This window comes from Vombatus ursinus, unplaced genomic scaffold, assembly GCF_900497805.2.
Source record: "Vombatus ursinus unplaced genomic scaffold, bare-nosed wombat genome assembly UNPS02010304.1, whole genome shotgun sequence".
Lineage (NCBI taxonomy): Eukaryota > Metazoa > Chordata > Mammalia > Diprotodontia > Vombatidae > Vombatus > Vombatus ursinus.
In genome coordinates, this window is record NW_020950082.1 from 4835754 (window position 1) to 4856626 (window position 20873).

A 20873-nucleotide genomic window follows, 5' to 3' on the forward strand; every position below is an offset into this window, starting at 1 on the left:
ACACACACACACACACACACACACACACACACACACACACACACACATCATTCTACTTTAGACCTTATACCACTTGCCTTGACTATTACAATAGCCATAAATTGAGCTCCCAATCTCTCCAGCCTTCACATGAAGGGGACAGGGAGAGAAAAAAATCTATATAGCACCTACTGTGTATCAGGCACTGTGCTAAGCACTTTTTAGAGTTACCAATTTTTTTTTTTGATCCTCACAGCCATGTGAGGTATATACTATTGTTATCCATCCCCATTTTACAGTTGAAGAAACAGAGAGAGAGGTCAAGTGACTTGCCCAGGGTCATATAGCTAGTATTTGAGGCTAGATTTTGATTTGTCTCTTTTATTTTAGGCCCATCTCTCTATCCACTGAGCTATCTAGTACTTAATTTAAATATAAAAGTGACTGGTATGATTTTATGACTTTCTTCTAAAGCAGCTAGGAGGCCATGGCCCTTCTTCCTCCCCATCCCTACTTTGGTAGCCAGAGCACCCTCTTCCAGTTCAGTTCTCTTCCAGATAATCTAATGGGTAAGTTTCCCATTGAGCCTCTCACTATACCAATTAAACCAGGGCATGATTAGGTTCTATAAACCTACAAAAAGATTATGGGGTAAAGACTGTGACTCTTCAGATATCTGGGAATCATTCCCTTTTATCTTCACTAAGTAAACCAGGGGTCACCAAGTCAGAATGTTGCTTTGGTCTTTTTAAGGTAAACTCAACCATGTCACAGGTATAATATGCTCTTCCTTTTTCAAAAAGAAAAAATGGAAACCATGGTATTTCACAATTTGATTTGAATGTGTGTAGTGGGGCAAGCATGGTTAAGTTCTGAGTTTTTCTTTTGCTAATCTCCTTATGACTAGGAAGGTTTTCTACTCAGTGACATAAATCAAAGATTTTTATTTCTGTTTTTCATCTGGAAAATAAACCTAAAATGCATTAAGGTAAAAGTATAGCACAATTGCTTATGGTGTTCTGAAAAGAGTTATTTCATAACTGAAAGATCACACACTTTGTATTCACAGTAACCTGAGTTACCCAGTCACTGACCAATACATTCGAATTCAAGTTTCAGTATTTGTGAAATTAATATATAAAATATTTAGAAATATTTTATTTGACTTTCTGTTCTTAACTGAATTTTTTCTTCCTTTTTAGGGACCACCAAATCACCAGTGAGTACATAATTTCAGTTATTGCTTCCTTTTTTAAGACTTCCATATATGTGAACAATTTGGTTATATTCTTAAATTTTCATTGATAATTGTCAAGTAGTCTTCAATACCTATCCCTTTTTAATTATGAAGAAATTATACTGACTAGTTAATTTATATCATGTTTCATTCATAAATGCTGACAAAACTTTTTTCCTAGACCAGCTCATAGTAGTTGTGAAATGATTTAAGACAAAGAATTATGAGCTTTTAAACTCTGAATTGTTGCATAACCTTGGAACTTTGAATAAGTAAATATAGCTGTCTCTTTTTGTCTCTGAGAATACTAATGTGAAACAAATTTCTGTGAGTGCATAATGTACACTTCAGTTGTGTACCTAGAATATTTTCTCCTTTTCTTCTTCAGAGTTTCCTTGGTTATCCTGTAAGCATCTTTTTCATTGTCATCAATGAATTCTGTGAAAGATTTTCCTACTATGGAATGAGAGGTAACCATTTGAATTCATACTCTTTCGTTAGCTTCAACAAATGATTGTCTTGGATATTTTAACATCTCCTCTTTGCATTTCCTGCCCCTTCCACGTACAGCAATTCTAGTTCTGTATTTCCAACGTTTCTTTGGATGGGATGATAACCTATCTACTGCCATCTATCACACATTTGTTGCTCTATGCTACCTAACACCAATCCTTGGAGCTCTCATTGCTGACTCATGGCTGGGAAAGTTCACGTGAGTAGTTTCTATTTTTTATTTAAGGAGATAATCTTCTTTATCAGTTCGGATAGCATACTTTTTAGAATCTGGAAATTATGGACTAAGCAAAGTATATGTACTTTTTCTTTAATGTATCTAGAGTTAAGCTTAACATTCTTCAAGTAATGAAACAGCATGCTATGTGTAGGGCACCATCCTGAAGTACAGGTAAGGATGGATACATGGGATATCTTTCCTCATAGGCCTTGTAATTTCACTGGAGTTGGATGGATACACACAAAAATAGAATGTACTAACTTTTATTAAATGAGATTATGCTATAGGTGGTCAAAGAAAGTGGGGAGGACTTGAGCTGGAAATGAAGGAAGTGTAAGAAGGCATTCTTACATGGAAGAATGGCTTGAAAAAAGATGCAGAGGCTGGAATGTCTGATTTTAATCACATTAAAATAAGAATTATGCTTTGCTACTGCTCTGTTCAATTCAACAGGTGTTTTCCATAATACTTGTCATTATATGAGACAGATAGTTATAAAAGATCTCAAAGTAACAATACAAATTGTCCTGAATATGGTACCATGAGCAATTGATATTTATGAAATAGAGAATCTTTTTTGGCATGGGGAAAAGTTTACAAGTATAGATGAATCTTCTTATCCCAATTTTTTCTTTTCTTTTTTTTCTTTTTAAAGAACAATCATCTCATTGTCCATTGTTTATACTTTGGGGCAAGTAGTCACTGCCATAAGTTCCATTAATGACCTCTCGGATGCTAACCATGATGGAAGCCCTGATATCATTTCTTTACATGTGTAAGTTGAAACTTATTCTCTTATGTATTTTTTTTCCAGCTTTATCTGTATAACTTCATTCTCTCTTGCCCCTAAAAAACGTGCCTGTTCTTCCACAGTTAACTTATAGAAATAAAAGAGACCATTCCTCTTAATCATAAGTTGGGTATTGAGCATATCGTTGTTTTGATGTCAAATGGTATTTTCTGTCCTCTGGTTTTGATGTTCCATCTACCTCCATGTCTTAGTCATAAACAAGCAATTTGTATTGGGATCAGACTCTCCTTGAGGCAATTGAAAGATTCTCAGTGGCAAGCAGCTTGTCAAACACAAGGTACATTCTCAAGGCTTAGATGGCACCTTTTTGCTGACTTCAGTGTTTAAGTCAAATGCTAACTTTTTCCTAGACTGAATTCATTTTCTCTTCAGTGGGGTGTGGCCTAATGGCCAAGATCTAAGAATGTCCTTCATTGTATACTTTCATGTTTCCATAAGTCTATAGAAAGTGAAGCTGAGAACTAATATATCCTTTGCAGGCTGGACAAGCCAAGCTGGGAAAAATTGTTCCTTAAAAAATTTGATCCCTTACAGTAATTTACTTTCATAGAGAACTATGGACATTCAAATAATAGATTTTTTTATGTTCATAGTAATAACAACATTCCTTCCAGGAAGGAAATGTAATATTTAAAAGCCTCTATAGCCATGTAAGCAAGAAAAAAAAAACTTTTAAAGAATTTTTACTTTTAAGCAATATCCTCTAGCTTTCCTACTGGTTTTTCTGAAGTTTACAAGGTGTTTGGTAAACATCCTTAATATAAAACTAATAATTTAACCTAACTTTTCTCTCCTGGCTAAGACTTGCTGGTTTGTTGGCATTCACTTGTTTCAGATTCTAGTAAAAACAAAACAAAACAAAATCCTTTTCATTAAAAAAAAAGACTTTAAAAAAAAAGAGAGAGAGAGAGAATGTGGAGTATTTAGTCTCTGCCAACTCTGAACTTAAGGTAAGTTATTTAACCTATTAGGGTTTTAGGGAACTCTAAGACAGTAAGTAACAGATGAAATGTCAGTTTGTATCAGCAGAAAGAATCTTTACACTGAAAATCCCTACACTCAGGAAATTACATCTGGACCTCAAAATAACTGCCCTAAATGGTGTCATTTTATGACAATGTGATTACTATTCCATACTCTAACCTACAGTTGGGATTCCCCATCCCGAGGGTCTTTAACCAATCCACAAAGACTATTCCAGCCTATTCAGTTTCATATCTTTATGTGAGGACTTAAGTTTTATAACAATGTCAGTTACTTTACATAAACTGTCCATATTTAAGGACTCTTTCTTTGTCAGTATTAATATTAATACTAGCTACATAATATTAATGTAGCATTTTAAGGTTTATAAATGTTCCCTCATTTGATCCTCACAACAACCTGGTGAACTAGGTGCCATTATTCCCAGAGATAGAATTAACTGACTTTTCCAGAGTAACACAGCCAATAAATATCTAAGGCAGGATTCAAACTCAGGTTTCCTGACTCAAAGTTCAGCACTCTATTCATTATGCTACCTAGTTGGTAAGACGTGGCTACTTGAACATGGTCAAGAAAACAAAGAGAAAAGCCATATATATTTTAAAAGCTTTCAGGCTATATTCCATAATTTTAGGTCACTGTCTCATTGGTTTACTTGCTGTCTAAAGCCTCTTATTTAAGGGGTGTCAGGGATATTTGACTTCCTAATCCCCAAGTTCCAGCTTTGGAACTTGTTAGACTAACTTGCTAGACCAATGTGTCAGTCCAACTTGTGGGACTAACCCTTGTGGGACCCCTGGAAGTGGTTAACAGATTTTCCTCCTGAGAAGTCAATCTAAACTCATTTGAGTTGTAATCTCTATTTGTGAAGATCTGGTAATCACTAGGGAAAAAAGTAAATCCCTCTTCCCTTCCTATTTCAAAAAAGTTAGTTGAAAATTCATCTCCTGTCCTTGAATCAACCATCTCTTAGCACTCCAGCACACTACCTGTAAACCTCAGGTGTTCCTCTGGTAACTTGATATATAGATCTCAACGTTTTGCATCTGCCAGCATAGCCAAACAGATCCACCTACCACCCAGGACTATTAATCCTAATAGGTCTCAAAAAAAAAATCCTAATAGGTCTCTAAAGGCTGATTTTAAGCTGATTTTGTTTAAGCTTTAGCTACTCAGGTATACCCCTTTCAGGTATAAATTGTTGCTATGGAATTTAACTGTCCCTTATAATGTTGCCTTAGTCACATTTTTGTGGAACCATTCAAAGGCATTAGGTACAGTATGATTATGTCATTTCTCTAGATATGCTGTTTCCTGGGAGAAGAGAACATTTATTGTATGCAACTAAGATATTGCAGATAAAATTTGTAGGAATCAGAATTTCACTTACTTTCCTCAATAAATATTTGAGCCGGCTCTGTGTCACCATATCACATATTACAGAAAGGGAGGATTGTTAAGAACACAGAAGAGACCCTCTGCCTTTGAGTAATGGATGTTTTAAAAAGTTAATTCCTTTCCCTAGAGCTTTGTGTATGGTGGGGCTTGTCCTGATTGCTTTTGGTACTGGCGGAATAAAACCTTGCGTGTCAGCATTTGGTGGAGATCAGTTTGAAGAAAATCAGGTATGTGCTCTTTGTTGAAGATGGATGATTGGATCAATATATCTAGGAATAAAATGCCATTGACTTAAGTTCCATCAGCCACTTGGTTTTTTTTTATTTAAGTATTCTTGGAGTAATGTATATAGTGATAGAAAATGAGCTAATGTCAGATAACCAGTTGGTTTTTTGTCCTTAACAGTTGCTATTGATTTGTGCTCACTATTTTTAAATATCCTTTTCCATACAGGAAAAACAAAGAAACAGATTTTTTTCCATCTTTTATCTGGCCATCAATGCTGGAAGTCTGCTTTCTACAATCATAACTCCCATGCTCAGAGGTAAAATATCTTGACCGATAGGGTTACTACTTTCTCTTCTTTCTTGGATGGCAAAATCACATTATTGCACATTGGATTGAGAGTCAGAGCTGGAATTTGAATGCCAACTCAGCTAACTGACAATATGTCAATTTAGACCAAATCTCTTCATCTTTATTGTCTTCATTTCCCCAACTGTAAAATGAAGGGACTTGATTAGATGACTTCAGATGTTCTTTCCAATGCTAACTCTGGTCCTATTAACCTTTCCTTTCCCCCTTGCTATTTACCATATAGGAATAGAAAGTGCTTTCCCTTTCTTGTAGTTTAGGCTAGAAAGAGAAATCTGGACTTAGTTTCTACTCAACTTGATCTCAACATTCTAGTCCCTTACTAGTTATATCCCAAATCTCATAGAAACCTATGAGAAATTTTTATTCATTAGTTTTTAATCCGCAATGCAACTTATTCAAAGCAAAGGAGGCTAGCTGACATTCCTATCTCCCTACCCCCCATACACCATATGAACCAGAAGTTGTTTCTTGAAAACTAAAGAAAAGAAAATGACCATTGAGAAAATAGTACAAGTATTTCCTAGAAAAAAAAATGAAAAGACAATTTGAAAATCAACAGAATTCACAGGATACCAATAGAAACAAACTTCCAATGCAGTTCATCTGAATATTGTCATGCTTTAAGAATACAACAAGGTTGATTTCATAATAGCTAAGTAGAAAGATATCACATTAAAAATTAGTCATTCAGTCAACAAAATTTTTCTATCAAAAAAAAAAATTACAGGAGAACCATTAGTTGGAATAAGATATTCTGATAGTTAATTTCCAAACCAGCTCCTCAGTAAAACTGTGTTCTTTTTTATAAATAAAATTATGTTAATATTTTTTTATTTTTACATCACCTAAATTTCTCCCCATATCCCTCCCCCTCCCAAATAGCCATCCATAGAAGAAATAATATTTTTAAGGAAAAAATGAAAGGAAAAAGATTTTTAAAATCAGCAAAACAGATCAATACATTGAAAAGGTCGGAAAAAATAGAATAGGGCAAAGATTGGGAGGGTAGATACTAAATAATACTCCCAAATCAAGCAGAGGTGGAAGTATGTTGAGAGAAAAGAAGAAAGGACTGGAAAAACCTAGATTTCAAATGAAATCTAGAGTTAATAGTCTAAAATAGCACTATGTTGAGTTGTCTGTATAGAGTTAATACTAATGAAATGGAAATATCTATTGTCTTATGATGAAACAATTTTATCAAAATATGATAGAAGATAAATAGAGCTTAATTATTATAATAAAATTTAATGTAAATAAATTGAATTGTCCTGTTTAGAAGAAAAGATATTTAAGGATATTAAACACAATCCAACAATGTTGCTTCCAAGCAGCAATGTTACAGCACAAATATTTATTGTTCTAACATGAAAGGATAAACTAAAATTTACAATGCTTTAGCCAATTTTGGGAAGTCAAGAGTAGCCATGATTTCAGACTCTAGTAGAACTAGGAGATGTTGAGATAAGGGAATTTTATATCATGCTTAAATGTTTCATTAACAGAATTTCAATATCAAGCATATAGGTACCTAATTGAATAGCAATTACATTTATAAAGGAAGTATTATTAGAGTCCTAAAAAATTAGAAAATCAATAATAGTGAGAAATTTTAACACTAATGGGATATGATAGATGAAAAATCAAGCAAAAATCAGACATTGTGGTATAGATAGAATGGTGCAGAAATTGGATTACTTTTGGAGAGAACTTAATGAAAATGTATGGAATATATACTATTTTTAAAAATAACAAACATTCAAAAATGGATGTAGGACATCAATGAAAAAAATTAAAGCACATTTTAAAAAGTGTTATTGTCTATGTGACCCCAGACAAGTCTCCTTATCTCAATGCTGTAGGTAACTCTCTAAGACTGTTGATGGAAGATCTGTAGCTGTTCTGTATTAGAAGAGGCAATTTCCTCACTCATCATTAGAAATCCTAAACTAAAATAATAATAATAATAATAATAATAATTCAGAAACAGTCAACAAGGAAAACAAGATCAGAAGATATCTACAGACTTACAAAGAGGAGAAAATGATGTCTATACTAATTCTTCTATTAAATTACAGAAACAACAGCATAATGATATTATAAACATAGCATGTAAAAATTTGAGATTGAAACAAATTTATACTGGTGAACACACCAATGAGAAACTAACAACTTGAATTTACAGTTAGAGAACTAGTACATCTAAAAAATGCAAAGTAAGAAAACATAAAAATTAGAGAATTATCAAATTAATAAAAATAGATCTGGTTTTTATGAAGACAAACTTAATAAACCAGTATTGAATTGAATCCAGAAAGAAAAAATGAATCAAAATAAGAGATCTAGATTGATGGAGAAATCTAGAAAACTGTATTATGCTTTTATATGTTAAATAATTATATATCAGATGATACATTATTAAAAGCTAAGCATTAAAAATGGATTAATAATTAGAAAAACAAATCTAATCCAAATTGACAAAATAAGAAAGATAAAATCTATTAATAATGGAAAAAGAAATTTAAAGATTCATAAAAAGCTGATATATCAAAAACTCCAGAATCTGATGGATTCACGAGTCAATTCTAGTTAACAAAGAATATATTACCATGATATATGTGCTCCTCAAGTCTGTTAAGAATGAGGCAGAAAGCTATAAACTTATCACTAATGTAGATCAATGTCAAACAAGTAAATTCATTGACATGTCAAAATGATTATAATGATCAAGTAGGATGTGTGAAATTGACAGCAAGGATGAGTCACTGTTAGGAAGTCAATCAGTATAATTGCTTCTATTAAAGTTCTACTTTGTAGTTTAGTGTTTTTTCAGTTATATCTAATTCCTCATGACCACATTTGGGGTTTTCTCTGCAAAGATACTGGAATGGTTTGACATTTCCTTCTCCAGCTCATTTTACAGATGAGGAAACTGAGGCAAGCAGGGTTAAATGACTTGCCTAGGGTCATCCAGCTAGTAAGTATCTGAGGCCAGACTTTGAAGAGGAGTCTTCCTGATAGCACTGTGCCACATAATTGCACAACATTCTACTACAGTGCCCTGTTGCAGGGGTTCTTAACCTTCTTTGTGTCAGAGACCCTTTTGACAGTCTGATGAAGCCTATGGACTCCCTTCTCAGAATAATTTTTTAAATGAATAAAACACATAGGATTACAAAGGAAACCAATAATACTGAAATAAAGTTTTGTTTTTCAATCCAAGTTTACATACCTGTAGACAATAAGTTAAGGGGTGTGAGTAGGGAGAAATAGATGTTTACAGAAATATTTCTGCTGGCTGAGAGGAGAAAGTACAGGCATCAAGAAGCTAAAGAAGTGGAACTGCTAGAGAGAGACCTTGACGACCGCAGAGAGACTCAGTGGGATGCACTGCAGAAAAGAGGTTCAAGGACTGTAACTTCACCACTAGATTCAATTTCTACTTGTTGTTCCCTCCTCTGTGGGCTTTTGAAGGGATTGGAGGGGGGTGCCTTGGGAAAGATCCTAGGAACTGGTCCCAGAGAGCAGACCTAGGACCAAAGGATGCCTTTTCTGGGGAGGCCAGTTTCAGAGTAAGCACCAGAGCCATTCCAAATGGATCAAGCTTCTTGGAGAAGTGGTAAGCGTCTTGTCACTGTAAGTATTAGAAAAAAACAACAACAACAACAACAACAACAATGGATGACCTAGTGGTGGTCACAGACCCAGGAGCTGGGAGAGACCTTAGGAACCATCTAATCTAGAGCTTCTTAACTTTTTTTGTATTATGTATCCCTCCGGCTGTCTGTGAAGTCTATGGAGACTCCCTTCTTAGAATGATGGAAAATCAGTTGTAGTGAAATGAAGAATTTTTGCCCCTAAGTTCATGGGTCATAGAAATCTATCCATGAACATCAGGGTAAGAGCACTGCCCTGTGTCATTGAAATGGCCCTGGGATCTCAAAAGCTGTGAATTAAGCACAAGCTCTAGCAGGTCCTACCAAGATGGAAAATGACTTTCATTGTTGGAGGACCAACCTAGTCAAGTTTGGAGGAGCTCTTGAGGACAATTGTGGTTTACCCCAGTTGTAGCAATTCTCAAAGACCAGATCTTAAATGGTAGCTGGGTTGTCTTCATTAATCAGTTCACTGAGGATCTGTAACTTTAAATTCAGTATAATGAAAAGGAACCATTGAATATATACATGTATGTATATATATGTACACACACAGATACACACACACACACACACAAACACACATATACATATATAGCCGTAAGCGGTCAATTTATCAAGTTTTAGGGATTTTGTTTTGGATGACTTTTTATCTCAAATGGGAAGAGAAAAATTTACCAACATGAAGTATTTATTTGCAACTATCATAAAATTTTTTCCAAAATTGTTAATTGATATATTTTCTTTTTAAAAATTTATTTTATTTTTAATTTATAGAATAAAACAAGAATTTCCATAACATAGTACAATAAAAAATGGTTGCATATGAAACTGCAAATCTACTATACACAACTTGCTATTCCTTTCAAATATCCAACAAAATTATCATGTAAATTTATTTTTTTTCTTCTCTCTCCCTCCCTCCCACCTTAGAGATGTCTACCATTAGATACAATAGGTATATGTATATGTAAAATTATTAAATATTTTCTTACATGCACCTCCTTCCCTTTTTTGCTCAGTGAGACATGTGTTGTAAGGAAGGAGGAAAAAAAAGTATGTGTGAGGAGGGGACAAATCAAGTCATCCATCACATCCACTCAGTGTAGCAGCATATGCAGTATTCTCACTTATAGTCCTCCCTGCAAAGAAGGGGATCATAGACCCATAAGTTTAGGGCTAGAAAGCACTGAAGGCACTGATTGCAACCCCTCCATTTTGCAGATAAGAAAATTGAGGCTCAAATAGGTAAAAGGACAAGTCTTCACAAAGAAAGTGGCAGAGACAGTATTTGAACCCAGGTCCTCCGACTACAAATCTCTTGTTCTTTCACATTGTACCAGGGGAGGGTGGTAGATAAAGAAATGCATTTTCAAACAGAGAGCTCACTACACTTACTGAATTTTCTTGTGTGTATATCCAAGTTTTATACCATACGCAATTATTAGCTCAATAGGACATTTTTTAAGAATTCAGCTTTATTTTATTTTCAGCTTCAAATTCTCTCCCTCTTCCCTCATCTCTCCCCACTCATTGAGAAATCAAGACAAACAAAACCCAGACAAATGGTGCAATGGAGAGAGTTTTGGGCCTGGCTTCAGGAAGACCTGAGTTTAAATCCAGCCTCAGACACTTACTAGTTGTGTGACCCTGGACATGTCACTTACAATCTTGAGCTATAGTAAGTGAAAAAAACATGAGAACTTCAAAAGACTATGAGAAGACTTTTATATAAAATAATGCAGAATCAATATCCATACTAATTATAGACACACAGATTATAGCTATGTTAATAATGGTAACAAAATAAGGGAAAGAAAAAGGTTTAGAATGAGACATGAACCCAATTTTGTTATTATTTCATCAAAGTTGTATGTACTTGAATTGAAAATACCATCATAATGAAATCTTATAATCTGTAGTTTAAAAATTCATTATGTATTCAAGTCTATTATAAACATTTCACAATTTCTCACATGTTATCCAATCTTTTTTCCTTCTACTGGATTCTGGTTCCAATTCATTGCCCATCTGAACTGCCTCTCCCTAATATATGTATATACATATATATGTATGTATATGTATAGAACATGCTATACAATAGCATGTCATAGTTTGAAGTACATGCAATATACTTCTCTCTTTTTTTTTTCTACAATGTTAGGCTAATTTTTTATCCCAATATGCTCCTCAGCACAAAAGTCCTTTTTGTTAACCCAGATCTTCTCATAGTGATGGTGTAAGGTTGCAAATCTTGACATTCCAGTAGTCAACGACTACAGTAGCATAGGAATTAGAAGCATGATGGATGCTAGTAGGTTGCAACATGTTTCTAATCATCACATACAGCAAAATGTATGGAATGAAGAATAACTAGGAAATGAGTGGTGAGAAATGATGGCCCTTGTGTAGAAAGAGCAAGACATATCTGATATTAGACTGATGCAGTGGTACGGATGAAATGTAAAAATGCCTAGAAGCAGGTCTTTAGAATGCACATTGAGAAGATCTCCTGTGGAGGACCCATGGGATGACATGATCAAATATCTCACAGGAGTTGAAGGCAGCATAGGCTGTTGTTGGGAAGAACTGAGTTTAAATCCAGCTTCAGACATTTACTAGCTGTGTGACCCTCGACATGCCACTTACAGTCTTGTGCTATAGTAAGTGAAAAAACATGAAAACTTCAAAAGAATAGAAGACTTTTATATAAAATAATACAGAATCAATATCCATACTAATTATAGACATACGGATTATAGTTATGTTAATGATGGGAATAAATTCTGGGAAAGAAAAACAGAGATGGTACCCAAGTCAATGAAGTCCCAAATATATCTAAATATAGTGGATGCAAATATTTCTGTGAATGGCTATTAAGTTTGTAAACTCTTTCTGAGTAGGCAAAAAAGATCTGAACCATCCACTTAAATTTTTGTTTGTTTAATTTCCAGGAGAGATTCTGTTAGAGAATCTTTTTTTGTGACTTAAACACAAGCTTCATGATATCAAGGTTTATATTAAAAATTAAACATTGATCTAAGACATTACATGGCAGAATTACCATGTGATTACATTTCATGATAATTTATTTCTCTTTTTTCTCTAGAGAAAATACTACAGAACTAAGAGTCATAGATTCTTTTTGTTAAGGGCTGGTTGCTGCCATGTATGCCAACTCACTTTTTTTTTCCTGTGAGGAAACGGGCCTAGAGAGGTGTCTTGGTGGGTCAAGTTGGATAAGAAACCAGGTTTCCTATCTCCAAGGTTATCACTCTTCCCTTTTTCTTTTTCTCTCTTCATTATAATATAGCCTACTAACATAGAAGCTTTTGGATGTCAGAGGTAGAAGGGAAAGTCCAGGTGGTTGAGTAAAGAAAAAAGTGTATTTCAATTGAGTGTTCGTTGAGGGCAGGGTTGGTTTTCAAAGTTTGTTTCATCTGTCATGGTACTTTTTATGTGGTGGGTATTTAATAAGCATTTTATTTTTAAATTGGTAACTAATCTAGCTTTTATTAAAAAAATATGTGTGAAAGAAAGTTCTTTTCATTACCATAACAAAGTATGGTTTGACTTAATTTTCCTGCAGTTCAAGAATGCGGCATTCATAGCAAACAAGCGTGTTATCCATTGGCATTTGGAGTCCCTGCCGCTCTGATGGCTGTAGCTCTATGTAAGTCTCTCCAGTTCACTAATATAACTTACTGAGTCTACCATCATACTCAGCAGTGTGGATAGCTTTCTTTTTTTTTAAGTGTTTACAATCTTTGAGAATCCTGGTAGAAAGACTATGTTCCTCATCGTAGAATATAAGTATGGATGATTTCATGTTTTGACTTTATTTCTCTAGCACCTAGCATATTGTCTTTCACATCAAGCTGATTGATTCCTGCTTCCTTCTTCAGTGATTTCAGCCACTGACTGATGGTTTTTCTCTTCTCCCAAGCTTCTTCCCTAATACTAGGGGACTTTGGGCTCCATGTTGCTACTCCAGTTCTTCAATTTACTCATTTACTCAATTAATTTTCCAGTTCCTCAATTTACTCATTTCCTGTTACCTATTCCTCCGCTTTACCTCTAAATCTAAATATGGTTATACTTTTGATCTTGCCATCACCCACAAAGGTTCCACTTCCACATTTATAAACTGAAATTCCTTTATCTGATCATAATCAATCAATCATTCTTTCTCTCTGCTTTGCAATGCCTAACCCTATACTTTATCTTCACTGTGACCTCCACCCTTTAGTTCTTTCTTAGGGCATAATCCCTACACTAGCTATACACTCTCTTTACTCTTGACCCCTTGGTGGACTTCCTTAATAATCAAGTTCCTTGCTCTCTTAACCAATCATGCATTGCTAAGCTTCAACCTTACGTTATTCCTTTCATCTTCTGCCTTCCTCCTCCTATTTTATATGAGACAATATTTGTAAAGCACTCAGTACAGTGTCTAGCACATAGTTGGTTTGTTGCTTGTTGTCAAATGACATCCCTATGTTAGAGTCAAGTTACAGTGGCTATGGCTGATCAGATCAGTATGAGCTCAGAATGCAAAGGTCAGGCACAAATAGTCCATGTGAACATTTGGGGTCATCCAGTCTTTAAATTTGTGCATCTCACGTTTCATCTGAGCTACTTCAATTCTGCTTTGCTCATAGAGCACAGCAACCTACTCTAATGAGGGCGCACCATGCTGGGAAGTCCTGTGCCAGTGTCTCCCACGTCATGCAGTTGATTCCAAAAAATTCCAAAAAAGAGACCTTGAGAGCACATAGTAGGTGCTATCTAAATGCTTATTCCTTTTCCTTCCTCTACCCTTATTCATGTGCTACTGAGCAAAGCTAAAGAAAATCATGAAACTGCTGACTGGGTATACTAGAAAGTTATGTTACATAATCTCACCTGGGCTGTCATTACAGCAAGGTAATCTTGTATACCTCCCTAATTGATTATTATTCCAATCACCACAGCGACTTCTCCAAATTTTTTCATCCTTCCTCAGACTTCCCATGACAACCTCCCACCCTCTCAGCTGAGAACCTTGCTTCATACTTTGCTGGAAAAAAAAATGAGGCCATTTCCTGAGAGCTCTTATTTCCCTCCTCCTCATCTTATGTCACTCAGTTATCTTCCCCATTATCTCACAGGAAGAAATGGCTCTTTTCCTTATCAAGAAAAACCCTTCTACATATACTCATGATCTCATTCCATCTCATCTTTTCCAGAAAAATTGCTCCCTTTATTATCTCTACTCTATGACTAATCTTCCCTATCTACAGGCTGCTTATTTATTACCTACAAACAAGCCTGTGTCTAAGCCTCACTTGAACCATCCATCCCAACTAGTTGTAGTCCTTTATCTCTTCCTTTTAGTTTCTTTTTGGTGAGACAATTGGGGTTAAGTGACTTGCCTAGGGTCACACAGCTAGTAAGTGTTATGTGTCTGAGACCGGATTTGAACTCAGGTCCTCCTGAATCCAGGGCCAGTGCTCTATCTACTGCGCCACCTAGCTGCCCCCATCTCTTCCTTTTCTTAGCCAAGTTCCTTGAGAAAGAGCTCAACAATGAGTGCCTCCACCTCCTATCCTCTTACTCTCTACCAAATAATTTTCAGTTTGACTTCCAAGCTCATCATTTAACTGAAGCTGCTTTTTCCAAAGTTACCAATAATATTTTATTGCCAAATCTTTCACATAATTATTGTTTCTATGATTTGTTCTTTGACTCACTCATTACTAAGGATTTCATTATTAAGTCTCCATTTGGGTCTGTGTTTTGTATGTATGTATTTGTATGTGTATTAGGGAGGTTTTCTATATTGAATACTAGCTTGATTGTGTTATAGTCTGTAATGGATGTATTTAACTTTCTATTTTTTCATATTTGTTTGCACTGTTTCTATGCCTTAATATCTGGTTAGTTTTTATAAAAGTTCCACATGGTGTCAAGAAATATATATATTTCTTTAGCAGTTGCATTTAGAAGATGCTATAAGTCTTTTAGCTCTGGTCTTTCTATCAGTTTGTTCAAATCCAAATTATCCCTTTTATTTATCATTCTGTTAGACTTGTTCAAAACAGAGAGAGACAATGAATTCTCCCTGTAACTATTGTGTTACCATGTCTTCTTGCAGTTCAGTTAATTTTTCTTTTATGAATTTAGATGCTAAGGTATTTGAAGCATCTAAGTTTAATATTGATATTTGTTGTTTATGATTTCTCTTAGCAACATATAGTTTCCTTCCTTATTCCTTCTAATATTGTGAATTTTTTATAACATGAATACAACTCTTGTTTTTTAGAGTCATCTTATGCATAGTTTTATTCTGTGTATATCTTTGTTTTTAAATGTTTCTTATAAGCAACAATCATGGAATTTGATTTTCTTATCCAATCTATTGCTCTTTTTTATTTTATTGGATTGTTTAATTCTCTCATATTTAAAGTTGTGAGAGTTAGGTATATACTTTCCTCCATTTGTCTTTAATTTTTTTTTCAAATTAGAGTTTCTTTCTAAATGTACAGAAGACACGTTCTTCTGGGAGACCTCTATTCCTTAACTTGTCTCTACATATCCTATCTTAAAGATCAAAATGTTTTGCTTGTAATGAGATCATCTTTTCTTATATTATTATTTTTTGCTTCTTTTCTTTCATATTGTCCTTCACTTCTGTGTTTTTGCATTCCCAATCAATTATTCTCACTTTTATTTCTTGATGAGACTTGCCACTGTGGATTCAAATTTTTCTATTTTGTCAATTTTTTCTGCTGTGCAAACCATAAATTTTATTTTTACAATTCTTATTTTCCTTTTCAACCATTCAAAAACATCCTGCTCAGGCTCCATGTTTTCTTGGAAATCCACAGGGTCTTCTCCCTTGTCATGTGTTGATTCATTGTCCTTTATCTTAAAGTATTTATTTATAGAAGTCTGGGCTCATTTATCTCATCTGGAGGTCATATTCCCTTTTATTATTAATGCTTTAATTATTGGCTTATCTGCTTATATTCAAAATCTTTGGCTGAATTGTCTTCTTTATGAGATCCTTGGTAATTTCAGAATTCTTTTTTCCTTTATACTTTCCTATTGCTAACTTTTGGACTCTTTCACCTTAGATAGGGATTTCCTTAGAGGCTAGACCTCAAATTCATTTCAGCCTCCTCCCATGCTGGACAATTTATATTTTGCCAACCTCAGTTTCTACCCCGTTTTCTAAGGAGACAGTACTGGCTTCAACTGGATGCTGCATTCAACTTGTGCCACACAGCCTCACATCCTGTCATCGTATCCTAATTCCCTTCTTTCCTTAGTTCTCCATCTGAGCTCTGTCGTAGTACAGAGAGATTCCCACATTGTTCTTCCAACCAGAGAACACCTCTGTGTTTTTTGGCTTCCCAAATCACTGGGAGGAAGAAAGAAGATAGAGTTGAGTTTTGTTCTGGGATGGGTTGTGTATTCTTGCCAGAGCATGGGGTGCAGTGGGGTAGAGACTGAGTGAGCACATTGGAAATTAAGGATTACCTTTCTCTACATGATCTAGATCATGGAGACGGCTGAAATTATGAGTATTCTCCAAGGCTCTTTCCTGGACCCTCGCCTCATTCTGTATTATGTTACTTGATGATCTTACCAGTCCCCATGAAATCTATTCTCTTCTCTATGTAGATAATTCTTAGATCTACTTTTCTAGCCCTCACCTCTCTCCAGATCTCCAGTCTCTCATCTCCAACTGCCCATTTAATATTTCAACTGAATGCCTTTTTCCATCTCAAACTTAATATGTCCAAAACTGAGCAAATCATCTTTATTCCTAAATCTTCCTGTCTTCTGAATTTTCCTGTTACTATTGAGGGCACTACAATACTCTTCATCACTCAGGCTTGAAACCTAGATGTCATCTTCAATTCCTTTCTTGCTCTCACTCTCCCGTATCTATTCTGTTGTCTGTTTTGTCAATTATGTCTTTGTAACATCTCTCATATATGTCCTCTTCTCTCCTCACATAGTCACCAACATGGTGAAAGTTCTCCTCACCTCATGCCTGCTCTATTGCAATAGCCTTCTGATGGGTCCCTCTACTTCAAGTCTCATCCCATCCCATTCCATCCTTTGCTCCCCCTAAAACTCCAGTCTGACCATGTTACTCAAATACTCAATATCTCCCTTTTACCTCCAGGATCAGCTATAAAATTCTCTTTTTAGCTTTTAAAATCCTTCCAAGCTTGGCAGTTTCCTATCTTTCCAGTTTTCTTACACTTTACTTCTCTACACATACTCTGTGATCCAATGACATTGGCTTCCTTGCTGTTTTTCAAACAAACCACTCCATCTCCCATTTCTAGGCATTTCCCCTAGCAGTCCTCCATTCCTGCAATGTTCTGCTTTCTTAACAGTCACCTCCTGGCTTCCTTCGTGTGTCAGCTAAAATTTCACCTTTTATAATAAACCTTTCCCATCAATGCTAGTGCCTTTTCTCTGAAATTATCTCTAATTTACCCTGAATGTATTTTATATGTAGATAGTTGTTGTGTTGTTTTTCCCCCATTAGAATGTAACCCTTTTTTTTTGGCCATTCTTTGTATCTGCAGCACTTAGTGCAGTACCTAACACATCATAAGCACTTATTAAATGGTATTTGACTTGACTAATTAACTTGATAGATAATCTCCCCTTCTGAACTCCTTCAACATATCTTTGTAACATTCATTTGCTTACAACACTTGGAAAGGTAAATATTAGCACAGCCAATGGCATAAGGCAGAGCTAAATAGATGTTACAAATGGATGTTACAAAAAGAGTTTTGAAAATCAATACCTGTGGACTGAAGTATCCAAGAAAGTCTTCAAATAGGGCATAGAATTTAGGCTGGACCTTAAAGGTTGAGCAGAATCTGACCAAACATGTAGTCATGTAGTTCAGGTGTTATAGGAGAGGCATTTGAAGAAGGGGGAACTATATGAGCAATAGCTCAACATAATGAGTGAATATTTTTAAAAAACAGTCTAAAGAACAAGAACCCCTTCATTAGATCATATTAGACTTTAATTATTACAAAGTAATTCTATTTTGTGGATACTTTTGTATAGAAGACTTAGAACTTCTAATATCTAAGTCATGAAGCAAAATGCTATTTTACTGAAACTAGAGAATGGTGCTTTAGAAGAGATCATAGGGTAGAGGGGAAAATTGATTATACCTTTTAAATACATAACAATCCTTAGCCATGTCTTTGTGGGTTACCCTTGTATTCTTGCCCAGGCAATTATAGGACTCAAGCTCCATAACATAATGCTAACTTTTGCTTCCTCTATGTATATATTGCCTGAAGTTGATTATTTTCTCTTTAATCAGCATTATAGTCTGTCTGTATGACTTATATAAGACATCAAATGGACTATGGCCTAATACCTGAAGAAATTCACTTAAAACATCTGACGAATTGTTGAATTGTCTAATGGGAGACCTGTCTTCCACTTTACTTATTTGCATTGTTATATCATCAGAAAGCAAACTACTTGAACTTAAAAAAAAAAAAAAAGACTTGTAAAACATACATTCACTAAGTTGTGAGTTTTTTATGCTCTATATTTTTATAGGAGTGGACATGAAAGCAGTCTGTTTGAAGAATACTTCAGTATCTTTTATAAATCTGGGTTATAGATTTTATTCATGCTGTCCTTAATATGTAAAGAATAGCGTGAGAAATCCTTCCCTTCACTTTAGTTATAGGGAGTAAAGGGTTCCTAACAGATGAGATTGTATGTGTTCTCATCAGAAAACAAACTGATGAGTGAACATTTCTCTTAATCATAACAGTTAGGAAACTTAGAGCCAGGTTTGCTGCTTTAAAAAAAAGCATTTTATCTAGATAAGTGCATACAAAATAATTTCAGAATGGAAAGAAAGTACTCACAACTAGGGGAGGGTGGATGTAAGGAAAGACTTCCTCCAGGAAGTACTTTAAAGAAAGTCTAGGAATTCAAGGCAGAAGGAAAGGAATTAATTCCCAAATATTTTCAAAGGAACAGACAGGGGCAGAAGATAGAATGCCATGTAAGGGGAACTGAGAGGCCAGTTTAGCAATAATGGAGTGCTGTGAGATCCAGCTTGAAAGATAGTTTGGAGTCTGATGGAAAAATGATAAATACAAGATAGTGTATTTTATCTGGAGTAAATAGGGAGTCCCCAGAACTTCTTGAGTTGGAATGATATGGTCAGATATACTCTACAGCAATACTAATGTTACCATTAGAGGGTGGATTGGAGGGGAGGAAAACTGGAGGCAGGTAGAGCAGTTGGGTAGTTTGTCTAATCATCCAGGTGAAAAGTCATGAGAGAATGAACTAAGACTGGCCATGTGAACAGAAGGAGATAGATGAGATGCTGATTTTTTATCTTCAGAGAAGTGGTGACTGAATGGACATGAGAAGTGAGGATGACTTTGAAGTTGTGAAAATTGAGGGCTGTAGAAGGATAATGGCATTGTCAACTAAAGTAGAGAAGTTATGGGAGGGCAGTTTAAGGAAGAAGAAAATAAGTTCTTTTGGGGGTATGTTGTATTTGAAATGCATAGGGGATATCCAAGGGGAGGAATCTAGCAGGGAGCAATTGATATAAGTTGATTGGTGCTCAAAGAAGACACAAGGGCTCTATATGGAGATCTGGAAGTCATTTGTCTAGAAATGATTAACCTATAGAAACTGAGGAAATCAATGACAGCTGATATGCTAGGAAGTCATAATAGTTAATTAGTGATTTAGTTATGGCATGAGTCAAATTAGGTAGACTTAAAGGTCACAAGGTCCTTTTGAATTTGATATATCCCAATAGAATGTAAGCTCCTTGACAGCAAAAACTCTTTGATTTTTGTCTTTGTATTCCTACCACAGCACATGAAACATAGTAGGAGTTTAATAAAGGCTTGCTGACCCATTGTCTGATCTGTTCTTCTCTAGTTGTGTTCATCATTGGCAGTAGCATGTACAAGAAGGTTCAACCTCAGGGCAACATAATGTCTAAAGTTGCCAACTGCATTGGTGTAAGTATGACAAACTATGCCATGTTTAAATTTAATTTAACCATTTTAGAAAAATCTTAGGGTAAAGGGGAAGAAAAGGGAGGGGGCTAATAGAATGGAGGCGGGACTGAGGGAGATGGTGTTTAAAACAAAACATTAGTGAGGAGGGAAAGGGAAAAAGAAGAAAGAAAAGCATAAACAGGGGGAAATAGTATGGAGAGAAAGACATAAATAGTAATCATAACTGTGAATGTGAATGGGATGAACTCTTCCATAAAATGGAAGCAGATAGCAGAATGGATTAAAAACCATAATCCTACAATGTTGTTTATAGGAAACATATTTGAAACAAAAGGACACACACAGGGTAAAGGTAAAAGGCTGGAGTAGAATATATTATGCTTCAGCTGAAGTAAAAAAAGCAGGAGTAGCAATCCTGATCTCAGACAAAGCAAAG

The 20873-nt window shown here is 35.2% G+C and overlaps 1 protein-coding gene across 2 annotated transcripts in view; it reads left to right on the top strand.

Moving 5' to 3' along the window:
- The window catches only part of SLC15A1 (solute carrier family 15 member 1), a 66332-nt gene that overhangs the window by 15846 nt on the left and 29613 nt on the right, over nucleotides 1–20873 (top strand). Inside the window, exons 1-9 of one of the 2 annotated variants that reach the window (XM_027854114.1) lie at nucleotides 529–548; nucleotides 1182–1198; nucleotides 1605–1686; nucleotides 1787–1928; nucleotides 2605–2724; nucleotides 5270–5369; nucleotides 5596–5686; nucleotides 12985–13068; nucleotides 20355–20437. In XM_027854114.1, coding sequence (XP_027709915.1) covers nucleotides 545–548; nucleotides 1182–1198; nucleotides 1605–1686; nucleotides 1787–1928; nucleotides 2605–2724; nucleotides 5270–5369; nucleotides 5596–5686; nucleotides 12985–13068; nucleotides 20355–20437 — 723 coding nt within the window. In that variant the 5' untranslated portion in view covers nucleotides 529–544. Of the gene's footprint in view, nucleotides 1–528; nucleotides 549–1181; nucleotides 1199–1604; nucleotides 1687–1786; nucleotides 1929–2604; nucleotides 2725–5269; nucleotides 5370–5595; nucleotides 5687–12984; nucleotides 13069–20354; nucleotides 20438–20873 lie in introns of those variants that run through there. The other variant, XM_027854113.1, reaches the window with a different exon arrangement.